Here is a 12,226-nt window from a genome sequence, read left to right on the forward strand (position 1 = left end):
AACCTATGCAAAGGAAAATCCCTGCAATTTTCAAAATCTCAATAGCAGCTCACACTCTCTGTTTGCTGTAATAACTAATCTGCTTTGACGTTCCTGCCCCTGCTTGCAGATTAGATACTGTTTTGCTGTCTAGAAAGTGTGTTTCTAGTGATGCTGCAATGCCCACTCAATTCCACTCATTACTGCTCTGTTAGTATTTCAAGGCTCTTGTCTCCCTCCAAGCCAAGCTGGGTGTAATGAGTCTCCCGGGGATTTAGAAAGGGTTATCACGTGCAAGAGACTTCTGAAGTGTCTGCTTGTGGGTTAGAGAGACCAAAGCAAACTCTGGAGGAGCATCACTGATGCCTTCAGAGATGAAGGCTGGCCTGGGGAGTATGTATGAGATGTGGCATCTGCAGTGCTGGGCGAAGATGGCGCTTTGCCCTGGCCCTGCTCTAGGTCAGCTGTGTCTGGCTTTGCAGGGCTCATGTCCCACGTCTGCAGGCAAAAGGATGCAAGTCCTGAGGCCCAGCCCTTCCTCTCCAAGGGGCTGCAGCACGACACTGCTCCTCCTGTTTTTTCTCTGAGCAACCTAATCACGTATGTACATATGATCATGTGGTAAGCGCTAGCTGAATAACTTCTATGAATGTTTATTGTCCCTACTGGGCTACACTACTGCTGGAGTCAGCTCCTCTGCTCCCTTCTCGCATAACCAGCTCAGGTGAGTGGGGTTTCCTGGCGAAAACCACCCTCCTTGCTCCTGCGAATAAAACGGCTGCCGTGCCTCCTGCCCGGCCTTCGCGGCCTTCGCTTGGTGCGTTAAGGCTCCAGGCCTTCTCTGCGGAACCCTCTCCCTACCTACTGGACAAACTCGGCAGCACACCTCCCACCACGCGGTACCTCCCCCGGCGCCCCGCTAAGGCGGGGGTCCGGACGTGGGGCAGGGCGAGGGGGCCGGGCCTGCCTCGCTTTCCGCCGTGCCGCAGCAGCGCGCCTGGTAAGGGTCGGGGATTATCTGGGCCACGCGGGAGCCGCGGTCTCGCGTAGAGAGCGGGCGGTGAGGGGAGGCGCCTCGGTCGGCCGCGGCTGTGCGACAGGCCGGGGCGGAGGGAGGCGGCTGGGCCGCGGCAGCTGGCTAGGAGGGCGTGTTTCTCCGGGGCCCTGCGAGCCCAGCGTGTGCTGGGTCTGGCTGCGGGGCAGCTCCGAGCGGGAGCTGGTGTGTGCTGCCCGGGGATGCGTGAGGAGCTGCGGGGCGGGAGGAGCCCGGAGGCGTCCTTCAGCGGCCCGAGTCAGGCGGTGGGGACTGAAATAACTGTAAACCAGAAAAATCAGGCGATTGTTTTTCCCTTGTCGTGCTTTGGGTGATGGCTTGTTCAGGGGTTTGCTGGTGTGAGCTCTTGGATCGTGTTTAAAAACGAAGTAAAACTGGTTTAGGGCACAGCAGTCTTACGTGTTTCCCTCAGCTTTCCTCTTCTCCCCAGCACAGTTTGTGAGAAAGGACGAGATTAAAGCTGCAGAATATCTCTGTAAAGGAAAGTGAAACTAAGTATGCTCATTGAAAGGCAGTGGAATTGTGGAAATTGGAGGTGAAATCTCAGCCCTCAGAGAGCTGATGCTTATGAGAAGAGCTGTTGTGGCCCTGTGACTGCTGCCTGAGATGCTACATAGGTTGAAGGGGAAAAGTGTTTCGGTTGACTATTGTTTGTTCTGTTTGCTTCCAAAGTTTCTCCACTGTTTCAATTTTAATCCAGTATTTTATCACACTGAACTGTAACACTGAAGATTGTTATTTGCTTCTGAGGGAGAGGGGTGGTTAAAATGATATGCTGAGGAATTTCCCAGTGTCAGCCCCACTAAGGAGGAGGTTGTTGTATTTTCTGTTGTGGGAGGCTTACACCTTTGTAACTTGTAAAATGATGTAGAAGTAAACACAATCAGCTCTGTTAAGTCCTGACAAGCAGTTCTCTGTCATTGTGTCTCTGGTGATGAGGATGATTCGTGAGTTTCAGTGGTGTCTGAGCACCCTGTAATGACATGTGAGAGAAGTTGGTGTCTGTAGAAAGTTGCTCAGTTATTGTGTGGCTTCTCTTGAGTGTTTGCTTTCTGTTAAGACCATTTGAAGCGGCTTGAAAAGTCCATAATAAAAATCTCAGAAAGCAAAGAATTCCAGTGTAATTGTTGGACTCTGTGGTCTCAAAGGTCTTAATCCTAAACAATTCCATGATCCCCGTCTCTTGTGGTAATTTTGATTAAATTGTTTTGCTTAAATGAGTGTCTTTGTTTTGGATGGATTGCGGGCAGATTTCTGGTTAGTGAACCTGACTTCTGCTTGTGTGCTGGAGCAGATGGCTACAGAGCTCCTTAGCTTTGCGCAGAGTATGCGTCTGATACCTGCGTGTATCCACTCAAAGCACAACACTTCACACTACTTCCTCCTTTAACATAAAGCATGATTTAAGATTGACTTTGGATGCAACAAAGTCTCTTCTTGCTTTGGATTTATTGCTGGTTTTCCAGTAGGGAAAGTAAGGCATAAGGATTTGCTGTACTGCTGAGCACAGAAACAGGGGTTTGCATGCAGGCTGGGATTCAGCCTTTCACCATGGTCTCCTAAGCAAAGGGCCTGGGTGCTGGTGAGGGGCTCGCCCTGCATCATGTTGGGCTTCGTGGAAGAAGTATGAGGGATAGCTTTTGGTAAAGAGGAGGAGAAGCTGGGCTCCCTTTCCAAGCTCCCTTGTCTTGTGGCTCTCCGGTCTCCTTACTTTGAACTCCTGGATAAATACTGCCGTAATCAGATGAAAAGTTTTTTTTGGCACTTGTTTAATTTGTATGGCTTGTGGTACGGTCTCTTTTGTGACTGAGATACTTGGATTTAACTGTTCAGACCTACAGAGTGAGCAGAGCATTCAGAGGTCAGTGAAGAGCCAAAGCAGCAGCTAACTCTTCTTCACTTGCTATGTAAATAGCATGAAGGGTGATTGAACCCGGGAATCTCCTGATCTCTAGATAGCCTCATTCAGGAGAGTCCTCATTTATTTCCCTCACCGGTACATGATTCTTTGAAGAGTTTCTCATATTCTGCAATACAGAAATTAAGCAGGAGAGATCTGTTGTTTAAGAACAGCTTTGCCTCTTTACATACATGTGACTGGTGTGACATTGTTTATTCTTCTGTGCTGTTCTCCAGGTCGTGAGTCAATCCAAGAATGAACAAATGCAAGAAGTCTTATGTTAACCCGACTACAAACCTTGACAAGTTCAGTCCTGAAATTCTGTCTGAAATTGAGAAGCTCTTTGCAAAGAAGTTTACTTACACTAAGCCAGTGAATAATGAGTGGCAGCTTCCAGATCCCAGCAATGCTTTTACATGTGATCACAAGGAATTCGACTCACTCCTGGCTCTGAAGGACTCTATGAATGACGTGAAGAATCAACTCAGTGATAAGAACCTGGATGAATGGCATCAGCACACCTCATTTACCAATAAAGCAGGGAAAATAATTCCTCATGTGAAGAAATGGGTGAATGCTGAGCTGTGTACCCAGGCGTGGTGCAAGTTCCATGAGATCCTGTGCAGTTTTCCTCTTCTCCCTGAAGAAGCTCTTCAGGACAGAGAACTGAATACTGTCCACCTCTGTGAAGCACCTGGAGCTTTCATAGCCAGCCTCAACCACTACTTAAAATCCCACCATGTCCCATGCGACTGGAATTGGGTAGCGAACACTCTAAACCCGTATCATGAAGCCAATGACACCCTCATGATGATCATGGATGACCGTCTCATAGCAAATACCTTGCCTTGGTGGTACTTTGGCCCAGATAACACTGGTGATGTGATGACACTGAAGCACCTAACAGGACTTCAGAACTTTGTAAGTAACATGGCTGCAGTTCACTTGGTGACTGCTGATGGTAGCTTTGATTGCCAGGGGAATCCAGGAGAACAGGAGGCTCTTGTCTCACCCCTTCATTACTGTGAAACAGTCAGTGCTTTAATGATCCTGGGCACTGGAGGGTCCTTTGTTTTGAAGATGTTCACGCTGTTTGAACACTGTTCTACCAATCTGCTCTTTCTGCTAAACTGCTCTTTTGAGGAGGTTCATGTCTTTAAGCCAGCCACTAGCAAAGCTGGCAACTCAGAGGCCTATGTGATTTGTCTTCGTTACATGGGCAGAGAGAGCATCCATCCGCTGCTTTCTAAGATGATACAGAACTTTGGAACAGAAATGGTCAACAAAGCACTTTTTCCCCAGCACGTGCTACCACAATCTTTTCTTAAACTACACGAAGAGTGTTGCATGTTCTTCCATAAGTGCCAGGTAGAAACTATCTCTCAGAACATCCGTCTCTTTGAGTGCATAGGAGAAGCGGAGCAGACAAAACTGAACAAGTTAAGAGATTGTGCAGTGGAGTTCTTCATGCAGAGACTTCGTCTGAAACCCATTGCCAGAAAGAACTGGCTTGTCAAGAAATCTCGGACTGGTTGCAGCATGAATACAAAATGGTTTGGGCAAAGAAGAAAATATTTTAGTACATACAATGAAAGGAAGATGCTGGAAACTCTCACGTGGAATGATAAAGTGGCAAAGGGCTATTTTAATCAATGGGCTGAAGAGCATAGTTTAAATAATGCTTGGAAAATGTGTGTCTTGGAAGGATTGTCTTCTGACCTTGAGTGTAGCTTGTGGTATGTTTTGGAAGGAAAAAGATTACCAGTGGTAAAATGTTCCCCATTCTGTGATGGTCAAGTCTTGGAAAATCTGAATGAAGCACTGAATGCATTGATGGGGGGGAGTCTGAAGAGCAGACAGATACTGCAGACGTGTCGGTCGTGTGAAGTGCTTCCTGGGGAACTGATACTGGCAGAAGTGTCTGATCTCTCCAGATGTCACCAGGAAGTCCTAAATGGAAGATGTGGTGACCAGTTCACGTGCCTTGTGGTAGACTTCCCATTCCTCTGTGATATTGAAAGACAGCCCAGTATGGAAACAAAGCTCCTGGACTCATCCACACTGCTGACATCCACACTGCTGACATTCAGCCTCTCTTTGCTTTATGATGGAGAACCAAAGTACCAGCAGCAGCTTTTGGAGTGCATTCTGCATTCGTTGGATCAGCTGACAGTGGGAGATGCATTGATTTTGCCTATTCTCTCTTGTTTTACACGCTTCACAGCTGGCCTGGTGTTTATATTGCACTGCTGCTTCAGATGCATCACATTCACTTGTCCAGCCTGCCCTGAGCCCCTGAGGAGCAGCGCTGCTTTGCTGTGCATTGGTTACCGAGGCCTCCCAACTCCAGTTGTCCTATACCTGCAGCATCTGAAGGAACTAATGAGCTCTTTGCTTGACACAGACTCTCCCCAGCAAGTTTTGCAGTTTGTGCCCATGGAGGTTCTCCTCCAGGGCAAGCTGTTGGAGTTCTTATGGGATTTAAACACAGCCATTGCCAAGAGACAGCTCCACTTGATTGTGGAAGCTAAGCAGCAGCAAATGAATAGTGATGTTTCACTTTAAAATAGCTCTAGGATTGAGCAAGTTGCTGCTGCTAGACCTTCTTTCACAGGCAGGTAGAAGGTGGTAAAAACATTGTGAATGTGAAGGTGGTGTTACTGCAAAAACCTCTGGTGTGATGTTGTTAGTGCTGGGGGGATGTTTTGAGCCATCAGTCCCACTTGCACCACATTGGCCTGTTGTACAGAAGCCTGAGGCTTAATCTCAGATGTAGGGGACATGGGGGGGACAATGCGTGAAGTGGAGAAACTGTTTCTTTTCTGTCCCAGCTCTCCCTGAGCAAGTTTCTTTGTGTGCCACCTAATTCAGAACTGACTGTAGCGATAAGGAGTAATGAGTTCAAACTAAAAGAGAAATTCAGGTAAGATAGAAGGAAGCAGTTCTTCCCTGTGAGGGTGGTGATGCCCTGGAACAGGTTGCCCAGAGAAGTAGTAAATGCTCCATCCCTGACAGTGTTCAAGGCCAGGCTGGACAGAGCCTTGGGTGACATGGTCTAGTGTGAGGCATCCCTGTCCATGTCAGTGGCGTTGGAACTGGATGATCTTAAGGTCCTTTCCAACCATAACCATTCTATAATTCTATAATTCATGATTCTGTGATTCTATGATGGTAGGTGTGATGGTGCCTTATACCTGTTGCATCAGGCCAGATGATGGGGGACCCTGTTTTGTGACATTAGCCCTCTACTGTGGATCCAGCAAACCATGGGGGTTTTGACATATGTACTTTTCCAGGGTTTGCTGGATCTGAAACATGAGGTTTGGGCCAGAATGCTCAGTGGTGTGTTTCTGTGTGGCTTTTCAGAATAATCAAAGTTATTCTAATAATTTTAGACTCCTTAGAATAATTTGAGATGCCTGAGCAAAGAAGACTTCCATCTGTCTATTAACAAGGAGCTGCAAATGTTTTTCAGGCTGAAAACTTGATCATGCGTGTGTTTGTGTATCAAGAAATGGTTTGGGTACCACTGGAGGAGCAATAAGCTGAAGGAATTTGTCATAACTGTCTTTGGGAAAGTATGGTTAAGACTTCATGGAATTGTAGAATTGTAGAATCATAGAATAGTTAGGGTTGGAAAGGACCTTAAGATCATCCAGTTCCAACCCCCCTGCCATGGGCAGAGACGCCTCAGAGCAGACCGTGTCGCCAACGGCTCTGTCCAGCTTGGCCTTGAACAACGCCAGGGATGGAGCATTTACCACCCTTCAGGCAACCTGTTTCAGTGCCTCACCATCCTCACAGTAGAGAACTTCTTCTTTTTATCTAACCTAAAGTTTCCCTGTTTCTGTTTAAACTCATTACCCCTTGTCCTATCACTGCAGTTCCTGATGAAGAGTCCCTCTCCAGCATCCTGGTAAGCCCCCTTCAGATACTGGAAGGCTGCTATGAGGTGTCCACGCAGCCTTCTCTTTTCCAGGCTGAGCAGCCCCAGCTTTCTCAGCCTGTCTTCATACAGGAGGTGCTCCATCCCCCTTAGCATCCTCGTGGCCCTCCTCTGGACTTGCTCCAACAGCTCTATGTCCTTCTGTTGAGGACACCAGAACTGTACACAGTATGCGAAGTGGGGTCTCATGAGAGCAGAGTAGAGGGGCAGGATCACCTCCTTAAGCTGCTGGTTACGCTTCTGTTGCTGCAGCCAGGATGCGGTTGGGTTTCTGGGCTGTGAGTGCACAGTGAAGCCACCTCATGTTGCGTTTATTGTTGACCAGCACCCGCAGGACCTTCTCAGTCTGCTCCGAATTACTTCTCTGCCGAACCTATAGCTGTGCCTGGGATTGCCATGCCCCAAGTGTAGGACCTTGCACTTGGCTTTGTTGAACTTTGTGAGGCTGGCACTGGCCCAGCTCTCAAGTGTGTCAAGGTCCCTCTGGATGCCATCCCTTCCGTCCAGTCTGTCAACCAAACCACACAGCTTGGTGTTGTCAGCAAACTTGCAAAAGGCACACTTGATCCCACTGTCCATATTGCTGGCAGTTGGTTCCCCTTAAAGATAAAAATGATGAAATTGGTAACTGACTGTTGCTTTAAGGGGATCCAATTTTATTTTCCACATTGCTCCTTTGAGAGCTAAATTTTGAGGCGTAAGTCATGTGTCTGAACCATTTTGAGTTTGTAGCATACATGGAAAAAACCTGCTCAGAGGGAGAAGTGCTGTTTAAAGGAGACAGGGCTTTGCTGTCATTATGTGCATGATCCCGTAGAGAACCGTTAAAAGAAGGAAAATGTCATCTCCTGATGAATTACCAGCCACCTTCTGGAAGCACTTGTCATTATAGAATGTGGGAGCTTGAAGGATAGTTGATCACTGGTAAGGGATTAAAGGCAGTGCTGAAAACATGCTTTGTCTGGAGGTGCTGCCCGTTGAATTGCCTTTCTTGGCCCTTTGGTTGGGGCAGAGTTTAATGCCTTTAACAGTTCATTTTTGATTGAAGAACTCGAGAGGTGAATGAGTTGGTGGCTCAGGTCTGACTCATTCATAACTTTGTCTGAAAATCTTGCTTGTTACACTTGCCTGTAAGTAGAAGCTGCCCTAAGTAAAAGCTTCTGGGGTTGGTCATGGTCCATTTTAATTAATTGAAATGACCTTGCTTTTTTTGCTGTGAGCTGAGTCGTGCTTTCTCTGTCCGAGCAGGCAGGCAGGGAACAGAGGCTACGGACTGGGAGATGCATGCAGTAAGAGCTTCTCCTATGAATCAGTTTTCGAACCTGTACAGGGAAGAGTGCAAGCAGTGCCGCAGGTGCATTTCACTGAAGAACAAAAAAGAGAGGCTGACAAACAAACTAAGGGGGAAGAAACTGCAGAAGAATGGATGATGAGACAGTGTCAAAGATGGCCTGTAAAAGCCTGCTTTATCTGAAACAGAAAGCACAGTAAGGGGATTGTTCACCACAGACACCCCTATGTCTCTGCCATTGTTCAGAGCTGATGAACGCTTCTTAAAGTCCCACTGAGCGTGAACCTTTGAAAAGCCATCTCTTAAAGCTGGGGAGATGAGGTGTTTTGGGTGCATTGGCATCGTTTTCTGTAGACACCATCTGCTCTTAGAGCAACTTGTACACTTATTTTCCCTCCCTGAAGACAGATGAGGTTTTAAGGACTCTGCTTCTGTGGCTTTTCACCACAGAGATTAAACTGAAGATGGGATTAAGATACAGGAACTGAGACAACCTTTGTGGCAGGTGTATCGTGCAGAGACTGGGAGGGCAAGGTTTGGGCACAGTAGGCAGCAAGGTCTCAGAGAGGTGTTGGGATACGGGAGGAACTGGGGAAAACAGGGACAGAACCTCCTCTGTAGTTTGCAGAGGGTTTTTGTCTTGTTTCCAGAGGGAGTACAGATTGAGGCTGTTCTCTCTGTATTCTCTTCCCTCCCCTTCCCACCCCAAGCCCTTCTGGGCTGTGTCTGGAAGGTGCCAAGTTCTTACCAATACTGGGATAATGGAAGGCAAGGATTGCTGAGTAATTCTCTGAGCTGAAGGTACCAGTGGGTTACCAGCAGTAGGCAAACCCCAGAGCCAGAGGCCAGTAACTCTCTGCTGGAAGAGGATGCCTGTGGTGGTGGTGGTGGTGGTGGTAGTGCACGGCGGCGAAGCTGCTTTGTCCCCAGACCTGTTGTGGTGCTTCGCTTTACCGGTCACGTGCTGGTTGATGCCTTGCTGAGCGCTGGAAGGGCAGCTGAGGTCAGAAGCCGAACTCCATCAGCACTCCTTGCTCTCGTGAAGAAGAGCCTGAGAGATGGTCAGGTCATGAAAACAAACGGCCAAAGAGCATCTGCCTTCCCCTCAGCCCCACCGTGTTCCTCATGGATGGCAGGAGCCGGGAGCGAGTCGGGAGAGTCAGGTTGGGCCGAATTCTGTCTTGTTTTCAGCTATAGAAATGCCCTGTGGATTTGAACAGAGCAAAACACTTTTCAAGCAGCAAAGGTAAGAAAATGGGACATGAGAATTTCGGGAGGTGTCAGTGCAATTTTAGGCGTCACTGGTTTCCACTGAAGGGTTGTATTAAGGATTCTTTTTTGTCTTGTGTAAATCAGTTTTCATTAATAGATGTACCAAAATGCATCTGGCGATGAAATGGGGGAGAAAAGAGGCAGCAGGTGCTAGTGGACATAAATACTGTCTTTTGGGGAAGTGAAGCTCTGCAGAAACTTCAGAGGCTCCCTTTTGACTTCAGGAGCCTGTTTCTTTTGCCTGAGGAGATACAGGGAGCAGAAAAAATGAACTGAACCATAGTGCTTTGTTGGATTCCGCTGCATGTGAGGTAGGAAGCACAAGGTTCTGGAGTGGGGCCAACACGTGAAGTCTTGGCTCTACTGAAATGTTAAGGCCTAGCCTGTGTTGATGCAAGATGGATTAATTCCAGAGGAGCTCTGTCTGTACCAGGAAACCTTCCCAGGTCCCTGCAGTATAGAATGGGCTTATAAACATGGACAGATGAGTTGGGTAACGTCTGACCCAGTGTAGCAGAGTAGCGTGGAGTGACGCTGCTTACCCAGGGCCTTGCTGGCAAACCAAGTGGACGAGGTGCACGTGTCTGAAAGCTGCTGGTGAGGAGGTGTGGTGGGTGTGGAGATGGACTCTGATCTTCCTGTGAAGCTGGGGGTTAAAAAGAAGCAAGGCATGAATTAGGGTTTTGCATGTTCCCTTGGGACCCTCCACAGTTGTGCTGTGTTATTTCTGAGGAACCTGCCTGCATTGCAGAAGAGCAGTCTTTGAAATCTTCCTTCACTTGTTTTCAGCATTGCACTTTTCCTGGCTGTTTGTGTTACCATTAAAGGACCCGTTTGGTTTTTTGGTTTTTTTTTCCTTCACTTAGTGCCTGTAAGTGCTGGGAAGAATTTGAAAACACCAGCCTAAAAGCAGGGAGTACCACAGCAAGTAGAGAATGTAAAAAGTAAAACAACAAGTGCTGGCTGGAGAGAAAAGATGTCCAACCTGGACCTGGCAGTGCTGGAGAAGGAAGGTAATAAGGAGGGGTTGTTGCAGGGCAGGTGTTTTCTTAGTGAGCCAGACAGTGGGGATGGGAAGGATTCCTCTGAGCAGGGAAAGTGGCAGCACAGCTGTTCTTAATGCTTATTGGAAGCTCTCTGAGGGTAAGACAGACTTTCTTGCTCTGCAGCTTTGATGGAATAGTAGGTCTGGACGCCCTGCACCCAAGCTTGCGTGCGTAGGTGTGGTCTCGGTTTTTGTGCCTCGATACTGAGACTGCTCCGTAGCAGAGAGAACAGCTGAACACGGCAGTGCAGCTCCTGGGTGGGCTGGGGCTGGATCAGGGTGGAGCTCCTCTGCCCTTAAAACTTAGGGAAGGAAGCTTGGAGTGTGAGCAGCGCTGCTCCTGCAGAGGGGATTGGGCTTCCCAGACCTGGAAGCAGATTATTGCCCTGTGTGCAGTGCATTTGCAGTGTGAAAGCTTGTGCCCAGTAATGCCTCTCTGTCTGTCAGTTCTGTTCCAGAGCTCTGCTGTCAGCTGTTTAATACCCTGCTCTGGTTGCTGTTGTCCTGTTTTCCTTCATCCTTAATTGAGCTTGGTGAGCAGCAGGCATCTGAAGGTGATGATGACAATGTAATGGATTGGAGGAGGCAGCAGGAGCACTGGCAGTGAAGGATTTATCAGGTGTTGAGTCTCGCAGGTAAGGCAGCTGAGGTCTCTCAGAATCATGGTGATCTGTTTGCAGGTGGGTCAGACAGGGCCACCGTGGCGTCAGGAAGCTGAATTTTGCTTTATAAAGGGATTTTCCACTCTAAACTTCAGGCAAGTGAGCGGGTATTTCTTGGTATTTTAAAAGTAGTTAGAATTCCCTTTACTACTTTTGTCATTCCCAGGTGTTGAATTGGCAGCTGACAAGCCCAGAGACAGCTTCTGTCTCTCCATCTGCCATGTGTCCGCGCTGTGCTATCCTTGTGCATTTGGGTTGTGTGCATTTCTGGAGGGCCTGCACACATTCCTCTCCATCCTGTTGTTTCTTAGCGGGCAAAGCTGAAGTGTGAACAGTCGAACTGTTAGGATCGCACCCTCAGCAGGTAATGGGATATGCCTGACACTGCAGTTTGACACTGTGGGCGGTTATTGCAGGAGCAGAGTTTAGGGCTGGGGAGTCAAAATGTTTGAGCAGCAATGAAGAGAGAGGGATGCAAGGCTTTCAGCTACGAGCGTGGCCACGCTGAGTGTGCAGATACTCCAGTGTGCAGCTGCATTGCCCCAAGCGGCAGAAGTAATTGTGTAGAAAAGCCTTTGGTTAGTGAAATAATTACCGGCTGTTGAGGATTTCTGGAAACTGAATGGAAGAGGTGTTATGCTGTTGACTATATTTTCCTTCCCTCACTACAGCCAGGGCCACTCCTTAGGGTGCTCCTTTCTAGTCTCGGCCTTTTGTCTGCAGTTGGTCTGCTCAACTTTTGTGCTCCTTACTGGTAACGTAGTTGATGATGTCTTCACCTGAGTTCCTGCTGGGGCATGGAATGGTCTCTTTTATGGTATTATGATGCTTGTTGTCTGGTACCTGCTCAGGGCAACCGCAGCTCTGGAAATGGGGCATAGCCTCTGCTGCTCACCTGCCTGTGTGCCCAGGTGGGACATCCCGTGCCGTAAACCCGGTTTTAACTGTGCAGTCCTTGCACAAGGAGTTACTGAGGCAGGACATGAAAAGCAAGTGGATCTTACCCGGCTCTGGTGTTTCTGACCCAGGAAATCTGTTCCCGGCATGATTTGGCAGCAAGTGCTGGGAAGCGAGTGA

At 48.2% G+C, this 12,226-nt stretch overlaps 2 protein-coding genes across 5 annotated transcripts in view; both read left to right on the forward strand.

The window, feature by feature from the left end:
* The first annotated feature begins 576 nt into the window (after positions 1–576).
* On the forward strand, positions 577–5,938 carry CMTR2 (cap methyltransferase 2). The gene is made up of 2 exons (XM_080638415.1): positions 577–703; positions 3,170–5,938. The coding sequence occupies exon 2, from the start codon at positions 3,189–3,191 to the stop codon at positions 5,496–5,498; it is 2,310 nt and encodes a 769-aa protein (XP_080494541.1). The 5' UTR covers positions 577–703; positions 3,170–3,188; the 3' UTR covers positions 5,499–5,938.
* Positions 5,939–8,761: 2,823 nt separating this feature from the next.
* LOC308231346 (hydrocephalus-inducing protein homolog) overlaps positions 8,762–12,226 on the forward strand; it is a 55,302-nt gene continuing 51,837 nt past the window's right edge. For all 4 annotated transcript variants that reach the window (XM_080636636.1, XM_080636634.1, XM_080636632.1 and 1 more), the window contains exons 1-2: positions 8,762–10,455; positions 10,935–11,513. The gene's annotated coding sequence lies outside the window, so the exon portion shown is untranslated. The remainder of the gene's footprint in view (positions 10,456–10,934; positions 11,514–12,226) is intronic.

This window comes from Psittacula echo (genome assembly GCF_963264785.1).
Source record: "Psittacula echo genome assembly, chromosome: Z".
Taxonomy (NCBI): Eukaryota; Metazoa; Chordata; class Aves; order Psittaciformes; family Psittacidae; genus Psittacula; species Psittacula echo.

What these genes read in the sequence shown, in the direction of transcription:
- CMTR2 (XM_080638415.1), top strand. Translation starts at nt 3,189, where the DNA reads ATGAACAAATGCAAGAAGTCTTATGTTAACCCGACTACAAACCTTGAC.